The following is a 26419-nucleotide window of genomic DNA, read 5'->3' on the forward strand; positions in this document are numbered from 1 at the left end:
ACAGTGAACATAATTGAACGGCAGACAACATGTCTTAGACGGCCATGTGAGATGACTCAGAACGGGGCGGTCCATTAGCTGCACACATCGGCAGCAGCCTGTGATCTAGTGAAGGCTAACCTTGACCACAGTGTATTTCCGTACACTCTTAGTTCTCCAAGACTTTCTCTCCTCTTCTGGTTTCCAGTGTAAGTAAAGTTGCAGACTGTTGAACACAATATCATATTTTCAGTCCATGTACAGTAATGGCTATTGCAATATGAATTGTGATACTGTTCTTAAAGGTTTTATTGTAAGGCTGCAGTGCCGTGTGATGGGTGCTTGAGGCACATTCAATAGCTTTACAGCAGTGGATTATGGGAAATCTCTCTCACTGAACTGGACTCAACTCACAAAGGACCAATCTCCTCATATATATATATTTATATATATATTGTAGTCGCCTCCTCCTGCCCTCCTTGAATTCTTCAGCCATTGATTGCTTGTTTTAAAAAAAAATGAATTGAAATGCCCATGCTGCAGGCTTTGTGATACTGCAATATCACTGCAAACTCAATACACGGTTCAGCTTTAAGCCCAAGTGGCACTTAACACACCCTTGAAATAAATCCAAACAATTGAAGCACAGAGGGGACGGAGGGGAGCCGGGGGGATGCGGAGGGGGTTTTTCAGATCCTTCTACTGTGCCCCACGAGAGATAACGAGGAGTTTTAAATTGCTCGTCCTGTAAAGAATGTACGGTATGCAGAGGCAGACTGCAGCCCAGTGCGCACGAAGGACACGGGCCCACGCTGGTATTTGCTCCTTGTGCAAATGCTACAGTCGGCAGTGATTCACGCCGAGAAACCCAGGCGCTCTCCTGACCCGTCCGGCAACCGGCTCCATCAGCGCTAATTGAGGCGGAGACCAATGGGCGTTTGTCGTTCAGGCATACCAGCGGGGATTAAAGGGATTGGATTCAGTTGCTGAGTGCTGTGGTTTTTAATGCCCACCCCCCCCACCACCGCCGCCATGTCCCCTCCTCCTGCCCGTGGAAAGAGTGCAGTCTTTGTGACCAGCTCACCCGAGCCAACCCGACCACCCCTGCCATGTCACGACACCATCTGATTGAGCATTAACGTAGAGCTCAGCGAGACCCAGGCTGCTCTGTAAAGTGACTGTCTACTGTAAATTACTGTCTGGCTGTGACTAGACTCTTACCTGTCTATTCATTCAGCCACAGCAGCACGATTACTACTCCTCATGCAGAAAATTTGAAATTAATAGAATTACACAACTTTCCCACTAAAATACACAATTTCATGCAAATAGCAAGACTCGTCTGTCTCTGAATCCATCTGCGCTCCTATCTTTCTCCTACATACCCTGTTTAATAATTGTTCAATATTTTTTATGATTATTACCTTCAGATACTTCGCACAACCAAAACACTGATTAAGCACCAAGGCTCACTTCCTATTAAACTTTCAGCAGTGGGACTTGAGAATCTGCCGCGAGCACTAAAATAGTGTGCAGTATCCACTGGGGTGGTAATCTTGCTGTGGGCCAGTGGTCTCCCATGTTGGCCCCGTTGCCTGATGCCTGTGATAGTCAAATAGCTATAAATGGTGTAAAAAATCTTTATCTGAGCCGGCCAGGAGCTGCCCTAAAGGCAAGTGGTGGGATGCATTTCTAACCAGCAGTGCCCACGTTTTTGAGTCGGGGAGAAAGGATTGATGGCGGTGGTGCAAGAAGAGAGATGGGATGTGGAGAAGTATGCATGTGTTTTTTTTTTTTCTTTGTTTCCAACATAATCTCAGGATCAGGATTTTTGAACATGATTTCTTGTGTCCATTTATGTGCCTGAAGATGTGCATTTATTGTCTCCAACATGGTTATCTGTTGGCTCATCCTGCAGGGAAATTAGACAGACAGGTGTAGCTTTTATTTTTTAGCCTATAAACATGCTAGCAGCAATTTCTTATCTGTTTAAAAGCCACCTGTAGAGGAAGAGCACAGCATTGGCCTTAAATTTCAACCCGATCCAGATTTCTGTGATCCACGACTTATAGCTTACAAAATTTTACTGCCTGAACCCAACTTGACCCCAAAGCCATGTCAAATTTTTCAATTTCCCTCTCTCCATGTCTCTCTGACACACACACACACACAGTCTGAATTCAACTGTTGCTCTTTTGCCTCTTCATCTATGGTTCTACTGCACAACACAAGAGAAGTAAAGCAGAATATTTCCAGGATGTATGGCAGACTTCTTTTGGACATTTCACTGCTTTGATTCAGTGGGTGCCGTCAGGTGTTCATTAGAAGTTTTCTACTTCATGTATGTGGCTATTCAAACACACAAAAGCTGTATTTAGTTGTGAGTAAGTTATGGCGGGGAGAGGTGTCAAATTGCATCAGCAGCAACAACAAGCATTGCTGGCAAGCCAAGAGGCCGCTCTTCAGACAGCATTTTGACCCATGGCCCCAGCCTAACTTCTTTATTCAACACTATTCAGAAATCATCGCTCACATTTGTTTTTAGCGCCAGTCGCACATATTCCCACATAAAACCAGCGCCCCAAACAACCATACATCACCTCAAATCTATTTCATCTCTGCCCGGACGCAGATGATAAGTTGATCCTTAGAACAAATTCCATCATAACGAACAATCCCTGCTCCTGGCAGGCACACAAAAAAAGCCTTGATGAATGAGTTGTTTACCTACTTCGGTGCATGCAGTGCCGAGTGCAGGCCTGGCCCGCCAAAATGCCACTTCATTATGAGGCTACAGAGCAGAGTGCAGCACAGCCTGCCCCTGTGACCAGCCACACAGAGGAAATTGGATATTAGTTCCTGTGTTCTTCAGCAGTTGTCAGGCAAAACATGCCTGATGGACAGTTCTTGCGTCTGAAATGTCACATTTTAATGCAGTTATTGATCGATGATGAACTCACCTGTACTACTTTTCTGTCTTCATGTCACTTCATTAATTTTTTTTCTGCATCTCCTGAGCTAAGCACACATCGCCATTGTGTTAACACACTGCACGACCCAGAGATCGCCTGTCAGTGAAACCAGAAACGTAAAGGCATTACTTCCTAAGAAAAAAAACTATCTGTGTGTTTGGAACAGCACATTGCGAAGCTTCATAGGTTGAATCATTGTAGTGTTAATACAACTGGCAATGGAGACAAGCCAAGTATACATTTATTTATGCAAAGCTATGATTTGTGTTCAAAACTGTGAGGGTAAAATGTAGCCTCTTTGGCAGGTGTTGTTATTTCTCTCCTTACAGTTAGTGTTGCTGTTAAAACTCGGAGGAACAAAACTGTTTTTCCCTATCTGCCACACAAGCTCAAGGATTCCTAAATTAATCAGGCACTTCATCTGTTTCACCAGCCAGGTTTAGTTTTGGAGTAGAGAGAACAAAACCCAGGGGTGTTGGTTGGATACCTGCCAAAGTGGCTCAGTCGAAATTTCTCCAACATTTGGCAGGTAGTCTGTGGTCATTTCCCACCCAGCATGCACCTCGCTGGCCTGGCCTCAGATCAGACCAGAACTATCTCTGCTGTGTGGCTCTTACCTCGTAGCCCGCTCACTCTGCTAATAGAGAGACGTGCCAATTCACAGGATCTGGTGTAGCTCTCCCTTGTGATTTTTGTTTCTTCTTTGGAAGTCTGGCTTGTGTCTCAGATTGAAGTGGTGGCGGAGAGAGTGTCATTTGAGTAAGAAAGCGAACTTGTGCTATTACTCAGCTCAGCTTACTTAAGAGTCTCATAATGGAATCGCTTAGAGGAGAAATTTCTTTTGGTCGTGTTTCACAATTGAAGAGAGAATTGCAGAGAAATAATGGAAATAAGCAGTAATGCAGTGTTTCAGTGCAGCAGAACTTCCCAAAGAAGAAGAAGAAGAAGAAGAAGAAGAAGAAAGTTATCAGCTCTTTGGGGGACATAAGAGTTTAAAACTGCATATCAGGACTAAGACCATGTCCAGACCAACAAAAGCCCTAATGCAACAGTTTACTGTGTAATTATTGAGCTGGAGGATGAGATGATTGTCTCAGAGTATCATAAACTGATGATAAAACTTAAACCAGGCTTGTATTTTATCCTCTCACTGCTGTGCATCCCCTCGTCATGTTCAGTCTGAACACCTGTCAACGCTCCAGCAAGCTTTCCACTCACAATTTTTCAACACTCGTTAGCTGCTCCATTTTACACAAACAGAAAAGTATGAAAAAATAAATTGAGCGACTTCTTTAAGACGGCACATTCTGGTCATTTGAATGTAGCTTAAGAGCATCCTGTGTAGCTTGTTTCCTAACCATGTTTAGTTAAATAGTCTTTGCATTGCATGGCTGAACGTTTAAGCTCTGAAAGCTTGAAGCGACGCTGCAGGTGAACTCAGGACCAGCTGCAGGTTGGCTGTTTGTCAGCCTTCAGTTCTATCACAGTGCATCTCGCTATCAAAGAGGAAAGCATCACCCTCAGCGTCAGGGCCTCCACTGTAACTCTCAGAGTCACGTTCTCTGAATTGCCTCCACCTAACACGACCTCTTGGCTGCCATACAAAAGATCGAATTTTCAGAGCCGGCTGCAGATAATCAGAACTTTCCTCCAGTTGCTGAATCTCTGCCAAGTCCACAATCTTTTTCATCTTTGTCATTATAGTATCTCTAGTGAATCACATCCCCTGTTTGCAGTCTAATTGTTCTTTAAAGAATCCCATCTAAGTGCTTTATCCGATCCCTCTGTAGTTGTAGATATATCTTGCACCCTTACAGTTTATTTCTTGTGAGTTTGGTGGGAAGTGGAAGCTCAATCACTGTGGAAAAAAGCATCAGCTAAATGCCCGAAATGTAAAATTTAAAATGTCAGAGTGAATTTTCAGAGCCACCAGGCAGCTAGCGAGGGGTGAGAAGCAGTTTTTCAAAAAGCCCCAGCGGATCGAGAAGTGGGTCGTGTGTTTAGACGTTTTGCAGGGGAGGCATTGCTGAAATGTCCGTAGCTAAAGTAGGTCACGGTTAACCTTGATAAATCTCTTGTATGACTGGAAGAGAGAAAGGAGCCCCCATAAAATGCTTTGTGGACCTTTTCTTTTCACAAGAAGAAGGGAAACTGTGTTGGGGTGAAAACATGCATTCTGTGAGGTGATTCATTCAGCAAGACAGTGATTGGAAAGACTTGTCCCTTGGTTTGTCACTTGTGAGCGAATATTCACCTTGGTGAAGTAAAGGACAGACAAAGCTTTTATTTAGAAGCAGACGATCAATTAGATTCTAATCACTTAAACTCTTTGGTTTATTGTCGGAGTTTCTTACAGTGACACAGGTTTGTGTAGACTCCATATGAAGTTTTCTTAGCCCATTTACTCCCACATTAGCCGACCTTCCCGCACGGTGTCACAGTCAACCATTGTAATCAATTAACTAGACATGTTCATAAAGACTAAATAGCATACCACTGCTTTATTCTCCTTCCTCTCACTGCTTTGTTCCCCTCTTTTGTTTTTACTTGTTTTATTTTGACACTGTGACATTTTCCTTTTTAGAGTTTAATGAATGAAATATATGTTACCTGCTTCATTACTCAGAAAACGACCTTGCGCTAACAGGCGTTGCTATTGTCACCCAGCGCTGTATTTCTTTCTTGATCATTCTCTCCTACGAACCTTATTACGGCAAACAAAGTGAGCCTGTGCCACTCATGTTTGACATTTCCATGCGTGAAATATCTTTTGGAGACAAAGAGGCTTCTCTCTTTATTGCCTGGATGTGTGCCTGTGGGTGGAAGCCCTATTGTATGTCCTTGCACAATCACTCGTGTAGGCTCTGCACTCGGTGACATTATCCGCTTTAGTGAACTCTGAGCTGCAACTTAGTCAGAAGATTGATTTCTCTGCTTTATATCCTTCATATCCACCTTACTGCTGGGCAGCTCTTGCTCACCTTTGGCATACGGCGCTATAGGCAGCCGGCCTGTACTGTCACCTCATTTCAGAGAAGTGATTGATTTGAGCTCTTAACGGCTGTATTTACAACGGAGCTCTGTATTTGCAGTTCACATGGCTTGCAGCTCTTTCGCACACAGTGTAATACCTGAATGAAGGCGTTATCAATAGAGCTGTTGAGGTGTTGCAGCTTGCCTTGGCTAAAGAACAGACGACAGGCTTTTTGTTTTGCTTTTTAAATTTGACCGCTGTCATACTTAGGAATACATCAGTTTCCTGTTAGTTTACATAAGGTTAAGTTTGTCTCACCGCGTATAACTTATATGTATGTACTCTAAGCCTTTCCCTTTGGGAGGAGCTCAGTTTGCAGAACTTACAGAACTTATACGGATATATTATGCAAGAAGGACCCTTGAATGTGCTTTCAACATAAATGTGTGTCCCTGGTGTCTAGAGAACCACAAACTACAAGAAAAGCATCCTGCCACTTTTTTACTCCATCTTTCAGTAAAAATGCTCTGTTTAGATTTGGCCCCACTTGTGACATCACACACAGGGATCTGTTGATCATGTGACCTCCTGTAGCCCTCCAGCAGGCTGACTGTCCACCTTGCTTTCAGCCATAGCTATGTGGCTAATGCTATAAGAAGCGTGCAAATTGCTCTGTTACTGACTGCAAAAACCCAGACGACAGCATTCATGTCCTCCCACCATCTGTGGAAGTGAGGACCAGAGGAGGCACTATGTCGGAAAAACTTGTGAAATGTACTCCAAGTGACTGCAAAACACGACTGCCGTGTGTCTACCATTATTTTATTCCAGACTGCTTTCATAAGAAGGGCCGCTAACAGCAAAAGCTTCATGTCTGCTCTCTGTCCGGTGACTTCAGACTGGAAGTTTTTATGTTGTTTTGCTGTTCATTTAGCAGGTTAGTCTGTGGAACTTGGCGTCAGCATGTTGCACGGCTCCACACCAGCTGATAATAAAATGGAGCGTTCAGAAAGAGCCTGAAAAGAGCAGCATGCAGTATGAGGAGAAATAATGTGTTTTTTTTTTAACGTAACAGCATGCACACGTATTCTAGCAGGACCCCAAATACAAGCATGAACCTGAAAATGAGCAGAATGTCACTTTAATTCGTAGGGATCATAAATGTCACGGTAGAAATCAGCTCATCTCACAGCAAAACTGAGCACATGTCCGTAACTAAGCTGCAATGATTAGTCAACTAATTAATTAGTGGATTGACAGAAAAAATAATGAGTAACTATATTAATAATAAATGAATCATTTTGGTTATTTTTCAAGCAAAAATGTCTTTCTAGCTTCTTAAATTTGAAGATTTGATGCTTCTGTTTGTCTGATTTAATATCTGAGGGAAATCATACTGGACATTTTCACTATATTCTGAAACGATTAATGGACTAATCCAGTAATCTGCACGTGAATCACTAACACTGTTAGTTGCAGCCCGACTTGAAACCATTTCTTGTATTATAATACAAACACCTTATAGTGACCCTCCTGATGAATAACTCTCCAAATACGTCAGTAGGTCTCTACATGTTTTACAGACAAAAAATAGTTCCTTTACCCTGGTTTTATTTATCACACTCCTGTTCTCTAGCAACATAAACATACAGTGTTTGTTTCCCCTGCTTTCCATGTGCGGCACACTCATTATTATGAGCTGCTTGTAATGAAGTTGATACAGGAACTCGGGCTTATCCCTCTGCTGCATTCATTGTAAATCACTCCGAGTAAAATGGAAATGCATATGCCGAGCACCTCGATGTAACGTCCATGGGGATCAGCGCTAGCATGGCTAATGCCGTTACACCAGAAGTGGCTAATGAGCTAACCTTCCGCTTTACCTCTGCATACCTCTCCATAATTATCGCCTTCAGCTCCCACGAGGGCCAGTGAGGGGAACGACGCATTCATCCCCATCCAGAAAGAATAGAATCCATACAATGGAGACTTAAACTGCTGAAGGGCCTGATGGAGTGGATAAACTTAACAAACACAGAGTCGTGGCATTCATCACGGTGGAGCAGCGTCACACTGCAGGAGGCTGTTAGAAGACGCGGTCTTAAAGGAAAACCTCAAACCTTGTTTCCTCTTCCTTTGTTTCCTTTGTTTTTGGAAAACATTGTCTAATTACCTACTTTTTATATCCGTCATATAACTTTTATATTTTTAAATTTTTGTCTTGCTCTTTGGCATCTTGGCAAAAGTTTATGATGGAAAAACTTTGGCTCAATTTTGCCGTCTCAAGCACAAACTTTCACAACTTAAAACTCTTATTTATCTCACTTTAATGCAGTCAGTGTAGTAAAATGTACTTTTTTATCGGAATAAACAAATTTTACAATTTAAAAACAAGTCTAGAAAGTGATTTGTTTGCATTAAAGGCATTTCATTTTCAAAGGGACTGCAGGAGGGAGTGAAATTAAGACCACATGAACCACACATCTGATGAAGTCATCTCCCCTGTGGCGTTTTTATGCTTATGTTACACATTCGGGCAAACTCGAGCAGATATTAATACACTCTTTATGTGTCTGTTCACTTGTGTTCATCTCTGCTTCCATGTGTACACACAGTTTGGTCCGTACGAGTGCGTGTGCTTTGTTTGAAACATACTATGCGCCTGCTCGGCCTCCTCTCATTTGTCAGCTCGGACTATTTTCCTCCCCTCGCTCTCTTTCTCTGCTTCGGCCATTTGCTCCCGATCACACAGTTCACAGTTGCACCTGTTGCTGTGAAATAGTTTGGGGCTTCATGGGAAATGGATTTGAAGAGAGAAAATGCCGTCGGTGCTGCTAAGAGGCAGAGTGACCTCGGCTGCCAGTGAAGTAGCCACTCTGCTCTCTTCCATCTGCAGCTGTTAATGTCGTTGAAAAGAGACCTGCAGCGCTTCCAGGACCCGGGTTGGCATTAACTGGCTTTACTTAAGCAGCCATTTTACTGAAAAATACATGATCTTCCTAAAGGTAACCTCCATTACGCAAGCTAAGCCCTCATTCTGGAAGCAACCGTGACTAGAGAAGCGGTTAGGACGGGCAGGACACTTTCCCTCTGCGATGTTGTTTCACTGGCAGAGGAGAGTGGATAATGATCACATAAATTGGAGCATTATTCTTTATTTGTCCTGCGCTTTTCCGTTAAGTTACTGAGTGCTTTTGAGACATTAAAAGCAACAATAAATAAAAGTCCATTAGGCCAAAGAGTACAAATCCTCACAGGCTGCAAGAATAATTAAAAAAGGGAATTTAAAGTCAATTAATCAAAGTAATCAATTAGATCACAAAGCGTATTTGTATAGAAATATTCTGATCCCTCTGCCCAGGAGGGTTTCAGTAGGCACAACACAGCATTTATCTCCCACAAAGAAGCCATCTAAACATCAAAAGACCCCAAAAAGACTATGATTGACGTTATGGTGTTTAAACAGACAGACATTTCAGCCCAGGAACTCTAAGGGACTGAAGGAAATGGAGATAAACGGGGCATTATGCTATGTACCGCTTGCTAGTTCACAAGTGAACAGACATGTTGCATGATTATGGCTGCAGGCATTCGGAACAGTGTTTTACTTTGCTAACTTTTTTTGACCTATGTCACGACCCTGAGGAGGTTCATGGCCATTTCAGACACATGCATTGCCTCTTTTCTCAGGGTACGGTGATGTGTTTTTCCACACAAACAAGTTAAGTGATATTTTAATAGAGACAATAGAGAGGAGTAAATATATATATATATATTTCCCTGCTTTTAATGTACCAAAATGATGTGTAGGAAGCAGTCTTGGTTTCCTGTGTGTCTGAACCGTTGGGTTTGCAGTGCCAGGAACCAAGCAAACGGAGGCTGACTATCTTCAGTCTTGTCAGCAGTCTAAACTGGACTAACTCTCTGACAGGTGATGAGAGGCGGCAGCAGCAACGCTAAACTGACAAGCTGTCATGCAGTATTTTCCCCTGGATATCGGTTTGCGAAAAGCTGCTGCCTGTGTTCATCCGCAGGAAATCAGAGTCTCCTTTATTTTGGCGGGGAGGGAAGTCGATTGGCTCGCTTCAGTTGTGTTTGTGAACGGGATTTTGGTTTCTCTGCTCTATAGCCTTATTTTCTCAGCCATGCCTGGCTGGTTTTTATTGTCCATCTTAGAAAAGCTTTCATTTTTCATTGGTGTATTGACTCTAAAGCACTTGGGAACACTGATAAAAAGAAGTACCACAGAAGTGAATTTTATTATTACTAAATGTTTTATTGGACTTTGCAATATCTCATGCATTGAGGCTGTAAAGACATGTCCTTCCACCAGTTATTCCTTTCTGTCAATGACAGAGGAGGGAAACCATTTCATCTCCCATCCACAGTGGCTTGTAAATCCTCAAATTTAAAAGCTTTTGAGGGTTTATCTGGCAAAATGAGTAATTGTTATTCCCCCAGGAAAAGTCAACAATTCTGTCTTAACAATCACACTTTCAGCTTCAGAGAAAAACTAAAGAATCTCCTCTTCGCCCCCTCCAGGTGCCATCCTGGGACGCTCTGAGACACAGGAGTGCGCCTACTACAACTCCAGCTGGGAGAAGGAGCGCACCAACCGCAGCGGCATCGAGCCCTGCTATGGGGAGAAAGACAAGCGGCGGCACTGCTTCGCCACGTGGAAGAACATCTCTGGTACCGTGGAGGTCGTCAAGCAAGGCTGCTGGCTGGACGACGTCAACTGCTACGACAGGTACGCGGGAAGCGGCAGAACACCTGAAGAAAGACTAGAGCATCACCAGGCCAGAGTCAGGCTGTCAGCAGGTCGTCTGCTCATGGGCGTCTTGGCAGGGACTGCTGCCCACTTTGAATTTAAAAACCGTCCAGGATAGACTGGTTTTAATAGCTTTTTATGTATCTTTTTAAGTTCCTTTTTAAATTCAATTACAGGCATCATCAATTTTAATAGTTTTTTATGTATCTTTTTAAGTTGCTTTTTAAATTCAATTACAGGCATCATCAGGAAACATTGAAAATAAACTGAAAGGGCATCAAAGACTATCGATTTATTCATTCACTGAGCACAAGCAAGTGAACATTTTTTGGATTTCTGTCAGAAAGCAAGCAGTCAAAGTATCTCAAACAGGACAAAGCCGGCACATCGTGAAGAAGGCTCGTCTCTCGGTGCACTAAAATGCACCTTGAGCATAATCTTTGTTCCTCTGTGTGCTTTCTCCGTATGAATGACTTGCACAAGGCTACATTTTTTAATTACCACAGACTGAGGAAATATAAATTGCTTAGCAAATCTCAACTGAAAATGGATTCAGTCTGAAGTATGCGTCCAAATCCAGACGTGTAAACAGATATTAATAGACGGTATTATTATAGTTCCTTCCTTGCTAGAACATCAACGTGGCATCAGATGCTGGTTTCAGCCAGTTCTGCCTGTGTTTTCGTTTGATTCCCGAGCGTTAAGTTGCTGTAGATTCTGCAGCCCGCACAGTTTGGGTACCTCTGCTCAGACGGCGCCGTCTCGCCTCCCTGGAGAGTCCAGAGCAAGTCGAGGGCGGCTGCCACTTCCTTTGGCTTTTATCTGATGACTGTGTGAGTGTGAAAGAGAGAGTGAGTGAGTGTGTGTGTGTGTGTGATTGTTAGTGTACATGTGTGTTTGTTTGCATGTGTGTGTATTGGCGTGTGTAGGAGTTATTTTATAAATGTTTTTCTTTCACATCTTCTGCGGCAGGGCGGGAACGGGGAGGAAGGAGGGGAGTGTGTGTGTGTGCTAGTGTGGAAGTGCTTGTGTGGTGGTCCAAGTGTGTTTGTGTGTGTTTATGCTTTTTAGAAAACATCATGTCTTCTGCAGTGAGTGCATGGAGAAGTGTGTGTTTGTGTGTAAGCACAGGTTCATTTGAGCAAGAGTGTTGCGTCCGTGTGCGCATGCAGTGTTGTGCGAGTGTGTGTGTGTGTGTGTGTGTGCACTCACTTGCACTTAAAAAATTAAACTGCCTCCATGTCCTTTGCAGAGAGAGGAGAGATATGAGAGTGTGTGTTTCTAATTTCCACCTCCATGTCCCCTGCAGTAACGAGTGTGTGGAGAAGAAGGAGAGTCCCGACGTTTTCTTCTGCTGCTGTGAAGGCAACATGTGCAACGAGAGGTTCCTATATGTCCCTGAAGCGTTCTCATCCAACGACCTGCACTCGACCGCCTACAGTACGTAGTGTAACATGCATACACACACACACAGCAGGGGTTTCACCAGGTTTGTGCAGCAGCCATACCTAGAATTGATTGTCTGTGGTCTGGGTTGTTTGTGTATTTAGGTTTGCTCGATAAGTTAGGAACAAAATCAGTCACAGCTGGTAGTGGGAAAAGTTACTTTTCAAAGTAACTAGCTGACCTGGAATATTTAACTTTTTTTCTATCATTTCAAAACATTTACACAGCATCCAGGCTTTTACTTTGAAGACTTAGTCCTCCACAACGTGTGTGATGTAAGGTACATGTGGTTAAATCCACATCCAGGCTTCTCAGGCACTGTACAAGAGTTAGCACAGTGCCTGCTGTCACTCACTGTAGTGGATGCCTAACATCTAAAGTTGCAGACAAAACAACTCAAGCAACAGATAGAAAAATACTGGAAGACAAGAATCAGCTGAGAACTAAAATATATCACTGTTTTGACCATCACATAATATTTAGTTTGCGTTCACCAACCAGTGGCAATTCCAGCGTCCTCCCCCTTCACAGCTAAATTGTCCAACACTCCAGTCTGTCTCTTTGTATTCCTTTAAATTTGACTTTCTGAAACCTGCAGACACCCTGTAGAGAAATGCGTTTTGCAATCCCTGTGACAAATGCCTCGAGAGTCCCATGATGCAGCTGGTGCAACCCCCTCGGCCCCTACCCGTTCTTTCCCTCCCTCTCTCCCCGTCACCCCCACCCGAGGACGGCAGTGGCGGTCGGCGTCCATGCGTCGGCGCTTTGACAGCACTGCCGAATCAAACTGTCACACCTTGTGATGGGAGGACAGGCTGAGCCAGCAGGCGTCACCCAGCAACTCTTGCAGGGGTCGGACACAGTTCAGAGCTCTGTTATTTTTGGCAGGCGGATTACGTTATGTCACGAGATGGATTCGCTAATCCTGCTGCGTGTGTGTCTGTCTGTGTGCGTGCGTGCGTGCGTGCATTGATATGATCCCTAAGCACAGTGGCAGTAAGCTGTAAGCAGGGTTAGTGCTGCACTTAGAGATGATGTAGCACAATGTCAAGCCAATCGGGCATCTGATTTTTTTTTCCCATTCTTTTTTTTCTCCCTGACAACGTCCATCATCTTTGATATCTCATCGCTGTATTTTTTAGATGAAATAAGCAGGTTATAGTATTTATAATGTATGTTTTTTGCCTTCATTCCACCATCCTCTCTATCCTCTCTCTCTCTCTCTTCCCACAGCAACCTCCAATCCATTTTCCCCGAAGCCCCAGCTCTTCAGCACTCTGCTCTACTCTCTGGTTCCCATCATAGGCCTGGCCGCCGTCGTCCTCTTCTCTTTCTGGATGTGGCGGCATCACAAACTGGCCTACCCAGCTGCCCTCGTCCCCACACATGTAAGTCTTACCAGGGTGGAAAAATGCAAACTTTTTGATCACTGTGTTTTGTTTTTTTTCTTTTCTCGTCTTCGCCTTTGGTCCACAACGCTCATCACTGTAGTACACAGTAGTTTCCAGAGGTCACCTGTCAATCAAACAGTGTGGCAGGGACTGTGGTGTCCTCTTTCTTCAAAGTTGCTGTTGATGCAGTTAGAGTTCTTTTTTTGTCTGTTCAGCCATGGGGGCCATTGCGTGCCACTTCATCTGTTAATTGCAAACAAAGGGGAAATGTAAAACGCATCAGTTCCCACGTGGCAAATGATTTCTTTCCTGGAAACACGTACTGTCAGTACAAACGCAAAAAAGCTTGGAAATAATGTAGGAATCACCAAGATGTAAAATACAGGATGCACAGACTCAAAATCACAAAGCATTTCCTGCAGAAAATGTGTAATTTAGCTCTGGTTGGTTTATTTTCCACATAAGTTTACTGCTCATTAGTTACTCCTGGAATAAAAACAGATTATTGTTGTATTGTTTGAAGTTTGCAGCATGACACAGTGAAATTACTGTGCTCTGCCTTCTCTATTTAGCCAACCTTCAACTTCACCAGTGATCTAGTTTCGCAGTGGGCTGAAACAGCCTTGGCCTTTCCTGCCCCATGCAGCAGAGGGACAGAGCTACAGTCAGCCAGTACAGACACACTGTGCGGAGAGTTTACACTGGGATAATTGCTTTTTCACTCTCTTCTTTCAAAGTTGTATAGAAGAATACGCGTGGTTCTGTCTGTTTTCTTTTTCCACAAGTGTCTTTCTGAGCAAACACTTCTTGCTTTTCATGCACCAGACTGGCATCTGAGGAGATGACTGTACTTTGGATGGTTCATATTTTTTCAAATAGGCTTTTAGTCATACAAAAGTGTCCAATTCAATCTTTGAAATTCTTAAAGCTTTCAATTTTATTAAGTGCTGTTCTAGCAAAAAAATAATGATTGGCTTTTTGACCCACATCTGGTTGTGTACTGCTTCACCTTTCATTGCTACTTTACATTCTTTCCTTTCCTCTTCTGCCATGTTTGTCATCATCATGCTTTGTTGGAAAAATCTCCTATCTGCACTTCTGATCATCTTCATGTCCTCACTTGAATCGGCCTGTTTACTCACCTTTTGCAAACCCTTGGAAACGTTCATATCTCTGATCTTGTTGGACTGAGAATCGGGCTGTTTTTCTAAATGCCTGATTAATTTAGTTTTTTATGATTCTGGGGCAGTTTTACCCCGACAGCAGCAGAGCTTTATTCTCTGCTGCTCAGCAGCAGGGGAAAAAGAAAACCCATGCAGAGCTTCCATCGTATGGAAGAGGAGTCAGGGGCCTCTGCATTATTGATGAGGCTTTATATAGGCAAACAAAACTAAACACAGAGATGCTTGCAGCTCTGCCTCAGAGGATGGTGGTGGTGGGTGGGTGGGGAATGCGGGGGAGGGAGTGAAGAGAGACATGCAATTCTCTCAACTTAGTTATTGTATTTGCACAGCACTAAAGCATAGCAGGGAAGAGATAAAAAGACAGGGACACAATATAATCAGGAAACAAATGCTGATATAGCCTGGAAAAAAAACAACAGTGCTAAGAGGCTTATGAAACATCTTACCTGGGAACAGATAAATGAATAAACAAACAACATAAAGCAAAACAAGATCATGACCAAAGACGAGTGGATCAGATAACTAATGATGACACCGTGGAAAAAACCAACAGCTAAAATATTCATAAAATCACAAGGGGAAGAAAATGAAATAAAATAGCCAGAATGGAACAAATGAAGTCATGCCGGATGTGTATAATCGTGTGTGTGCAGAAGTGTATTAGTGCATGAATGAGTAGGTGAACAAGGACAAGAGTAGGAAAGGAGGTCACTCGTACAGGAATGTGTTTGAAAGTCAGCTCATATGTTTTTCTAGAAGGAGATGATGCAGTAAGCCCCACCCGCCTGCTACTTGAAGGAGGCTTAAACAACATATTTGCGATCACTATCTGATACACATTAGGTCGTTCTTGGTCTGTGGCTTTTTGTAATTGATTACAGCAGGGTATTTTAATTTAGATGATGGAGAAAGCCAATCGAGAGCAGCGAGATGGATGTGCAGCAGGAGGGCAGTGTGGAGGGATTTATCTGTATGGGTTTTTTTTTTTGTTTTTTTAGTTGTTGTTGAAGAACGTGTTTTGTGTTGCACCACAGGCTGTGTTAAAAAAAACAAAAAAAAACAGAGGTGACTGCGACAATCACTCAAACAGCTCACTCTCGCAAAGTCATGAAGGACGGCTTCGAGCAATTCTTACGCCGCTGAGAGTGAAAACACAGTGTAAACCCTGCCTGCTCCACCACAGGTTACTGAGCTAGGCCGTGCAATAGTTACCTCCACTTGTTCTTTTAGCTCTTTAGATATTCATATTCAAGTTACACTTATGCCGTTAATCTGAGCTTAAAGTGGAGGCACATCCACATTGTAGGAAGAGTTATGGAAGTACAGCCCTCTGTTTTTCAAGGGACCAAAAGAAATTTGAGACTTGACTCACAAGCTGTTTTAATGGACAGGTGTGGGCTATTCCTATGTTATTTCCCGACCAATGAAGCAGCTAAAAGGTCTTGAGTTGATTCCAAGTGTGGCGTTTGTATTTAGAGGTTGTTGCTGTGGAAGCTCTCAGTGCCAGTGAAACAGGCCATCCTTGGGCTGCAAAAACAAAAAGATGCACCAGAGAGAGAGAGCAGGAACATTAAGAGTGACAAAACCAACAGTTTTCTACATTCTTAGTAAGAAACAAAACTGCCATGGTAAGGAAAAACGTCTCCACAACATCCAGATAAGTGAAGAACATATCATGACCCAAGTCTATAATAAAGAGAAGAGCAAATATAGAGGGTCCACAACAAGGTGCAAACCATTGATCAGCCTCAAGAGTAGGAAGACCAGATTAGATTTTGCCAACACATGTAAAAAAAAAAACCAGCCCAGGTGGTGTGCAGGAGCCAAAATAACAAAACCTGTGTCTCTGTCTCAAAACATTATGGAGTTCAGAAATGCTGGCTTAAATATATAATATCTGCCTGCTGCTAAAAGTGACTCGTTGCATGAAAGCAAAGTTAATCCCACACGTACACACACACACACTAGCATGAGAGTGGTATCGATCTTCTCATTCAATTATTGGCAAGAAAATGCCGAACTTTTCCTTTAAGTCACTCCCTATGCAAGCACTTAACGAATTGCGGACAGGTTTTTAGCAATTCACCGCATTAAAACACTTTGTCAGATGAAATTTGAACCATTTGTGTGTATTTTGAAATGAGAACATCAGTTGCATGGAAATAATCTGTCATTGTGCTTCATATCGACTTTCAGCCGCTCAGTTTGAGTTCAAAATCAGAAGTTATTTCACATATTTAGTCCTCCAGGTGGACCATTTATGCTTTATCATGCTTGTTCCTGTGCTATGGTGCATTCACACAAGCATAATACATTGTACTTGGTCATGTATTTTTAATATGATAAGAACAAATTGCCCCCACCTGTTGCTAGTTGGGTATAAAGCGCCCAGTGTGTATGGGAAGTCATTATACATGTTCATCATAGGTGTTGGTTGCAGCAGACCATTTCTGTCCCCGCTCCTAACATCCATGTGCCAACTACAATGCTGCATCTTTTGAAATGGGCAGAGCGCTGGATCACACTGCACACATTTAATCTAAATCTGTAATTAAAATGAGTAGCAATGTGATTATGTCATAAACGAGCAGCTGCAGTGTGAACAGAGCCTCAGACGAAGACATAACATACCCACAATGCTCATTTCTGAATTTCCTGAGCTTGTGTGTTTACTTTTTAGTGTTCCTATGGCGGTGCACCTCTTTATACCAGTTGTTTTTCATGTTTATAATCCAGCACCTGAAGCTACTGTTGCACAAAATAGAAATTGGAAATAGGATCATACGCATAAGCACTGACTTGTGGAATTTAAACAGCAATTCTGCAATTTGTGCACATTTTCTACATTGAGTTTGGTGACAGGTTTCTCTGCAGAGAAGGTGTTTAAAGTCTCTGCCATTGTTTTCTTTTATAACGTAATGAAACATGCAGTCTTCATGACGCAGAAGTAATTGTTCCTTCTTATTGATCATTAAGGATTCATTATCACAGCCCTTAAACTTTATGATGCAAGGCACTGAAGAAAGAAAGAAAAGAAGCAACAGAGTGAAAAGCGCCCCTGCTGTACTTTCACATATAGTTGTCACTGCTACATTGGGTCAGACTTGAGGTGGGGGAGTGTTGGGTGGAGTTCACAAAGAAGAAGGTGGATTTATCACATTTGATTTTTGAACACACGCACCATATAGACGTAGTGTCCCTTTAAAAAGATTAAATCCGGTGTGAAATGCAGAAAAATGATATGCGGCAGAGTAACTATTGCACACTGTCATTATGCTCTAATCGTGGTCCATCATGGACGGCATATTTGCCACCAAGCCTCCATTATTCACACCACAGTGCGAAGTGGAGGCAAACTGGAATTGATTCTGTCTGAGTACACAGACCCACCGCTTTCACACGGAGAGGCCTGGAGCACTTAAACATAAGTCTGGCTGTTTTTCGACCTGGACCCCATTTTCTTATCTCTATCCATCTCACAGATTGATTCTGACCAAAATCTCATCAATTGCTTTATTATGGAGCTACTTACATCTTGTTTGTCTGGGTGCAGACTCCCAAAGAACTCCTAAAAGGCCAGTGGACTCCAAACATGCCCCCCTAATCTCTGCCTTTTTCAGCGCTTTAATTGCTCCAAAATTATTTTGCCACATATTAAACAAATTAAAATTACATGACACCATAGATTTAGTTAAAGCAGCTGTGATTTTGACTTTATTGTTGTTTCACCACCTCTTTTTCTTCATTTGCTGGGCAACTGCAGCTGGTTTGCACGTGTTGCTGTGTGAGCGTCCATTGAAATGTGTACATCACAGAGCAGCTTAGGAAAGACCTACTTTTTCTGTTTGGGGTTTTATTTCCCCAGTGATGGCCTTTCATTTGCTTCCTTCACCTAACATTTGTCATCCATTTGGCTGTGTGTCAAAGTCAAAAATTAGATAAGTGTTTTAGAGTTTTAAAATTTGAGCGTGCTGCATCTTCTGTTCTGTGTAAAAGGATTTTTATATTTCTCCTAGTAAGGTGTTCAAAAATGTCATGCTTTGGTGTTGGTACAGAAACTGGGGTATGTTATCAGCATTAGCAAATAAAGGCAAAACATTAGAGGCCTTTGAGAAAGACATATTTACTTTGTTATGCCTTAAGCTCCTCAGCTGAAGGGCTTTCATTCACTTTCTTAACCCCACGTTTCTGAGCAGTTTGATGCATCTGTCATCAGGATGCTGTTACTCTTTGCATTCATGTTTGTTTGGTTTCAACGTGATCTAGGCACATTTTCTTTTGATCCTCTTACACAATCAATCCATTTTCAGTTGCTCTGCTTGAGAGCACCATCTAAGTTCTTTAAAATGTACCATCTTTTCCTCTGGTGTCATGCCTGTTAACGCCGTCCATGATTCATGTGGGATTACAACCAGCACAGACAGACCTGTGGCCCTTCATGTGTCCCAAACTGTAGCTCTCACTGTCCTGGTCTGGAGCTCAGGAGGGAACAAAAGGTTGTTCAGCGACGACCCATCATCTCCTACCTGCCTCTATTTCATCCACTAACTGACAGACAATAATTTCTCTGTTTGCTTCTTATGTTCCTTTTCAACAAGCACGCCTTTCACATTATGGTGGAGGTAAGAGCAGTTCAATTGAAGTTGAAACACTATTAGTTCCCCTTCCCCCCTTTTTTTTTGGGTTCAGAGCTTGGTATGAATTCTCCACCTCAATCCCAGACCACCATTTTGTTCTGCTCTTTGCTTTTTTTCAACAGCGTCTTGTTCACTCGGTTTGCAACACATTTTTGTCCGTTGTTTTTTTTTTGTTGTTTTTGTTTCTGCCTGGGTTTACTGCATGGATGGATTTCTTTTGTGTTCCCTGCTGAAAATGTATTGTGCATGGTGGATAGTAGCCAATATGGCTCCGAATGCAGCCCCCTTTTTTTGTATGAATGTCCACCTGTAATGTTTATGTAACATATTGTGTGTGATGTGACCTAGTTTCCAGAATTGTATCTGCCAGACCTGTGGCTCACCGTGTTTCTCATGCAGAGAGACAGAGCACAAGTGTTTGAAACTGAAACTGCAGCATGATTTTCCATCTTAATAACAGGCTGAGGAGGAGCACAGATACATTTTGCATAAGTAGGAGAATTGCTACTTACCTGGAACATTTTTCAAGTCAGAGAGTGTAAATTACTTAAGTACAAGAGGAGCGTAAGCCTTTGCAAATGTACTTTGGCTCGAGATTTATCACACTGGAGTAGAAGTACGGCTGCAGACATCACTGAACATTTCCATGTAAAAAGGAGCAGGTAGCTCAATATATAAAGCTCCGACTCTCTCAGAGGCTTTAGACCCTCTGCTTATTGTCAGTCCAGGCCTTTACGTTAGCTCTTTTTAAGGGCATGTCAACAACCTTTTGTTTTTCATATGAGCTCAAGTTTTGTGTGACCTTAAGATATGAAGTTCAGAATAACGGCCCATTGTATATTTACATCTAAAACATCAAACCTAGCATTTTACCTCTGTTGTGTCCACCTATACTTCTAAGCACCGAAACCCAGGACAAGCCAAACCAGGCCTAACGGACCCAGTCTGATGTAATAGATGAAGGTGTAACCCGATTAGGCCATGGGAGATGGTTGAGGGTTGGGAAGAACGGCGTGAAGCAGCAGATTTTGTTTTCCTGTTTCCTGTGGTCTGCTGACTAAGTGTAATGCGCCCCGGTTTGAGGCCACGGCGCCCTGCGATCGGACAAGGGATCCGGTGACTCCCGGGGGAGGCCGGGCCGGGCCGGGCCGGGCCGTCTCGTCAGGCCGAAGCCCGGAAGACAGACAGGCGTTTCCAGGAACAATGCAGACACAAAGAAAAGAGCCCTGCACTAACTTGTTTGCTGTGAGGATGCTATGTTGATGGGTAACTACCTGAATGGTAGTTGAAACATGATATCAAGACAGAAAAATTAGGAAAAATCCAGGTCACCAACACATTTTTAATTAAACTCGCCCTCTTCTTTCCTCCCTATGGAAAGTTCCACAGCTTACATTCTCATGTATACAAAACAACATTGAAACAGATGTAAAGAAACATTCCTGTGAAAGTATAGATTCATTACTAGTACAATGTGTTCTTAAAGATGTTTTCAAGGTGCCAACTTGGGACCGTTTGGGCCGCTGTGTAATCCAACCTCGGCACCATCATGGGTAATTTTCCCCGTCGTTTGGCTGGCATTCGGTGTGAAAGCAGTGCGCAGAGACAGCAGGTCTGTCTCACAGCTCTGTGTTAGAGGGAAAAGGCTTTAAGTAAACACACCAGTTCCCACTCCAATCCTCCGTTCCCCCTTCCACTGCCTGGCTGCTAGTGAAAGACACAGACACCCTGCTCCATATTTCAACCCGAAAAAACCAACAGGAAATTGTTTTTCCTTCATTCTTACAAAGCTGCTTGTTAACAGACATGTGCAGCTGCTACTACGGTAACTGTACTATTACAGCGTCCACTCAGCAACACATTGGACTGGAGAAAACTTCTTCTTTCAGGAGCATAATAATAATATAATAATAATAATAATAACCAGAACTGAAAGGCTAACTTTAGCATGCTAACATGATCACAATGACACCATCTTGCATGGTTGGAAGCTAAACACTAACTACAGGTATTTGCAGGTATTCAGTCTCCAACAGTAAATAGAAGTTTTGACTTGATAGTGGCTTTAGGTAAAGAGCCAAAGTTTTTACAGCTTATTCTGGTGGAGGCATGAGTGTGTACACAGGTTAAATGGCAACCCATCCAATAGCTGTCGAGGAATTTCAGTCTTTACCACAAATTTCAACCTCATGGGTGCCACAAAACATCCGCTTCACTTGTCTGTTTAATTTGCCTGTTTCCTGCTAATTTAATTTCACGGCAGTTTAAAGAACAGCATTATTTATGTAAAGTTGTGGTGAACTCAGGAGAGTCAGACTTAATTAAAGTATTTCTTTCTTGTTTTCGTGCTCACTAAAGGCCAGAGTTCACGATCAGCTTTCAAATCGATAAAAATCAAACCCATAAATGCCACTAAATGATGTACAGTTTGCTTCTGTAGCCACAATAATCTTGTCAGAACAGGCGGTGAAAGCTGAAGTCACCTCTTCCTGTTTTACTACCCATGCAGTTATATAGTTTTTGGCTTTGCCCTGAAACACAGCTTTAGCTCATTTCTCAGAGAGGGAGGACGTGGATATCGCCAATATTTGTCTTTTAGAAAGGTTGGGTGCCAAAACCTCGACAGTATATTGAGGAGAGCGAAGCTGTGTGTGCTGAAATGTACCTTTTTGTTATTTCTCACACAACCACAGAGAAGTCACTGGTGTGAGTGTTGTTTCCATCTATTACATTAAGTCAGTCACTTGCATTGGTAGCAAGCCTTGTAACCCAAAAGGGCACATTTTATGGGAAGTTAGAAAAACAGACTGGGATTGACAAGCACTTTTGATATATTGTTACGGTGTTTGAGTGGATCCTGTGGGCCTCGGGCTCTTGAAACGTGCTCCAGCCTATCAAGCGCCTTGTAAGCCTTCAGTTCAAGTAAAAACATGAACGTTGCCGGTGTTGCAGGGGGAAAAGGCTTTCTCTTTTTTTTTTTTTTTACTGACAGCAGCGATACAGAGTCATGGAACTGAAGTTGAGATTTTGCAGCAGCATATCTGGTTCCATCAAAGGCCATCAGTCATGTGCTAGTCTTTCTCCTCTACCTTTTATCCCCTTGGAAATGTGACTCCCTCATTGCATGCTTCTTTTTAACCTTCCCGTCTCTCTCTCTGTGTCCCTCTATCCTCGTTCGCTCTCTGTCCTTCTCTGTGAAGTCACATGTGAAAGTGATCAGCGTAATCCCGATCACCAGCTGTGTTTAACCTACTTTAGATTTGGAGCACTTGGCTTCCTTGCTTTCACTTTTGTTTATACGGGATTAGCATGAACACACAGCGCACGCATGAGGTTTGACCTGCCAGGGTTAAACACGAAGGCTCCCAACTGTTTCTGGTTTATTTACCATTCATTCATTCCCATCAGCCACACGTCATATTCACTCATGTTACAATCTTGTGTGTTTGCTACGTGCCTTGCTCAGTGTTAATCACGGTTTCAGATCTTTCCCCACCCTCAGAAGTTCATTGGATTCAAACTGGCAACCTTCCAGTTACAGTCCTGCTTCTGTAAACCCAAGAAAGTGCAGCCCTGAGGGGTTTAATTGAATTTAAAATGAATTAATCCAAACCCTGCTTGGTATGCTGTGTCCTCACTGCCAAAAAACTTTGCCGTAATGATAATACTGAACTTAAACTCGCAGTGCTTCCTACACCAGGCTTCCCAAAGTGCTTTAACAATCAAATAAAGCAAACAACAGACCCATAAAATAAATAAAGTATGAAAAACAAGGTGGCACCACAACGTAAAAAAAGATAAAGAAAAGAGGCTAAAAACAGTATGCAGGCAAAAAACAAATATAGGAGGACATCATCACATAAAAGCATGAAAGAGTCTATAAATGTAATTTGTAAGATGTGATTTAAGATGTGAAGATGATAGTGATTCTGCTGGCCTAAGCTCCTCGGGCACATTGTTGCTGAGCCAAAAGCTCGGTCACCTTCAGTGTAAGCCAGTGCTATTTTAATGCCCTGCAAAAAAAGAATAAAGAATAACACACTCCTCTGTCTTTTTTTCTTCACCCTTCTCCCCACAGGATCCCGGTCCCTCACCCCCGTCCCCCGTTTTGGGACACAAACCGCTGCAGCTGATCGAAGTGAAAGCCAGGGGGCGCTTTGGATGTGTGTGGAAGGCCCAGCTGCTTAATGATTATGTTGCTGTTAAGATCTTCCCGATCCAGGTATTGTCATGAACACTGCCATTAAGTTTAAGATGTTTTAGCAGTCCGATAAGCTCCTAGATCTGTTAAGTCTGTTTCTGTTCTGCAGGTGATCACTCATGTAAAAAGTACTTCTTTCAAACTTTCTGTTGTATTTAATGAGTTCTAACACTGTTTACTTTTCTCCTACAAGCTATATGTGATACTTTTGTTAATTGGGTGTCGTGATAACAGAAACAACACCTGTATCTGTCTCTCTGTGCTCGTCCAGGACAAGCTGTCGTGGCAGAACGAGTATGAGATGTACAGCGTGTGTGGCATGAAGCACGAAAACATCCTCCACTTTATTGGCGTGGAGAAGAGGAACAACAACCTGGACCTGGAGCTGTGGCTCATCACCGCCTACCACGACAAGGTACGTCGTCAGGGATGGACACGCACCACCAGCAAAGTGTGAAAAGTATTCTTTTATTTATTGATTCAGCCTTTGTTTCATAACATGAGGATAAAGCAGTGGCTAATAGTTTGAGGATACCAACGCTGATAAAGGCTTTTCACACATCGATTATGTGTGCGGGAGGTTTAAGGGCCCTCCTGCATCCTCTTCACAAGCTAATAAACACTGTGGGCAAAAAATAAGATTAGAAATCAACCTCAGAGCTCGGTTTAAACCTGAGAGCCCAAGCTAAACAAGCTTTAAATCAACAGTTCTTACATGTCGCAGGGACATCGGACAGGGAAAGTGTGGCTGTAGCAACAATGCAGAGGGGTGAGAGGATAAAAGGAAAGCTGTTAGTGACGAAGACTGAAATAAACCAGTCCAAATACGTTTCCACAGCTGCACAGTAGGTTATCTGTAAAATCCAAACGCATTCACAAAGCAAGAAGGTAGTGCCACAAGTCCAAGTTCCAAAGTTCCTGTTTACTAGCGCACATGTAAACAAATTCTCCGATTTTTCTCTGAATCCTCTGATTCATCAGGTTGTTTGTGTCCAGAGTTACAATGGCTGATTGTGCACGCATCTAAAAAACCTCCAAGACAGACAGCGAGGGAAAAACATGCATGAAACTTCCACATTGTATTGATTGTGTACGGTGCCTTAAGAGCAAATCTATGATTACAACACACTTCTTGTTTTCTCGTTCTTAAGCCTCGTTCTTCCAAAAGGTTGACTTGAGTTTTGGTAACCCTGTTGTGCTTCACTCACCCTCTCAACCACAGTCTTTGTAGCATTCAGGGCTCTAAGTGCCTCTGTGTTTTGAGGGTCATTACCGACAAAGTGGAGAGTGATTCTAGCCTTGTACGCTTCGCTTGCTTGAATTTCCCAGCCAGACCAAGAATTTGAAAGAAAAAAAAGCCCAGCTCTGCGTGAATAAAGGTTGAAAAATTAAAGGTTGTGGGTGTGGCAGTGAGGCTTTAACCCAACAATACAACTCTTAGTAAGCCACTTAACCCTGCAGCAGCTCTGCAAGTGCTACTCTGATTTGTAGAAGCTCTCCAAGTATAAATAATACTGAAGGAATTTGCTTTAAAGGAGTTTTGGGAAAGGTCATTCTACCAGCAGTATATCACAGTTTAGTGCCTTGTCAAGCATGCACTGTAATTACTTTTTAAGCGGTAACTCTGGCCAACAGTAAGCTTTTCCTTCCTGCCAGTTTCTCAGAGCAGGTGTCGAAACGTTGAACCCCTCAGTTTGGACTGAACCGTAGCTTGTGTAACACAGCTGGAACGGTGATTGCAGAGTTCAGCGTCTCCCTGACAGCTGATTTATGATTCGATGTTTGATGCATCTAAGCAGCTTTATCTGTTGAGATTTGCAGTATCCTCAGCATGCAGTGGCTTGCTTTAAAGAATACAGGGCTCTCTAAAACTCCCTGTATTTGACTCTTTTCATATCTTGGACAAAGCTAGATTAATAGCTTCCAATGGGCGTCTTTGCGAAGGGATACAGTGTGATTGGTCATTTGCATTTTCACACTTGAAATCTGAGGTATAAACACACCGAAAAGCATTGATCTCAAAATGGGACAACTGAAGTGATCAGGTTTGATTTTTACTCCACATCTATTGGAGCTGCCTGCCATCCAGTGGTCACTCCGCCAACTACATCTGCCTTTGGCCTCACCACAAGTGACCTTGTATCATATTGACATAAATTATGTAAGAACAAAGATGCTGTTGAAAAGGGAGGGAATGATACAGATGCAGCTTGAACCATAGGACTGAAATCAAAGCCAAATTATATTTCTGTTTCATTTTACTGTAATATTTAATAAAAATGCATGGTTTAGAATGTGATCAGTATCTAAAAAAGATTATTTGGCAGCTGTCTGGTGATGAAACGGAGCAAAAATGCTCTGAAAATCTACGTTAAATGTTTGCTGATAAAGAGCCTGCATGTTCAGCAAAGCTTCTCTTGATAGATGGAGATTAAAGAAGAGTTATCAGACTCCACAACAATGAGCAGATAAATGAGCAGCATTCATCACAGCTCTGCTATTCACCAGGAACAAAAACTGCACAGGAAGTTGGCTCGGTGAAAGGGGTGACCTAAGAACTTCACTGTGATTTTAAGAGGACGCCCAGTAGGCTGTAAATTTTATTTATCGCCCGTCATCGCTCCAGAAGTCCGATGTCTTCTCTGTGGGAAAAGTTTCAACGTGGAATTTAAAAATCAAGACAACCCTGAGTTTCTCTCCTTGTACTTCAGCTGACTTCAACCGTGCTGAAAAGACATTCTTTTATTAATCCTTTGTGAAATGCAATACTACCCACAAGCTTTAGTGAATTTCCATCCATTAGGGATATTGCTGTTACCATGGAAACGTTGCCCGCCGCAGCCACCACCATACTGTTATTAAGC

At 42.7% G+C, this 26419-nt stretch overlaps 1 protein-coding gene across 1 annotated transcript in view; it reads left to right on the forward strand.

Annotated features, from left to right (window-relative positions):
* Window positions 1–26419, forward strand: part of LOC139223551 (activin receptor type-2A-like) — a 38939-nt gene that overhangs the window by 8485 nt on the left and 4035 nt on the right. Inside the window, exons 2-6 of the mRNA XM_070855489.1 lie at window positions 10468–10675; window positions 12006–12136; window positions 13376–13530; window positions 23433–23576; window positions 23827–23970. Coding sequence (XP_070711590.1) covers window positions 10468–10675; window positions 12006–12136; window positions 13376–13530; window positions 23433–23576; window positions 23827–23970 — 782 coding nt within the window. The remainder of the gene's footprint in view (window positions 1–10467; window positions 10676–12005; window positions 12137–13375; window positions 13531–23432; window positions 23577–23826; window positions 23971–26419) is intronic.

This window comes from Pempheris klunzingeri, chromosome 24 (assembly GCF_042242105.1).
Source record: "Pempheris klunzingeri isolate RE-2024b chromosome 24, fPemKlu1.hap1, whole genome shotgun sequence".
NCBI lineage: Eukaryota > Metazoa > Chordata > Actinopteri > Acropomatiformes > Pempheridae > Pempheris > Pempheris klunzingeri.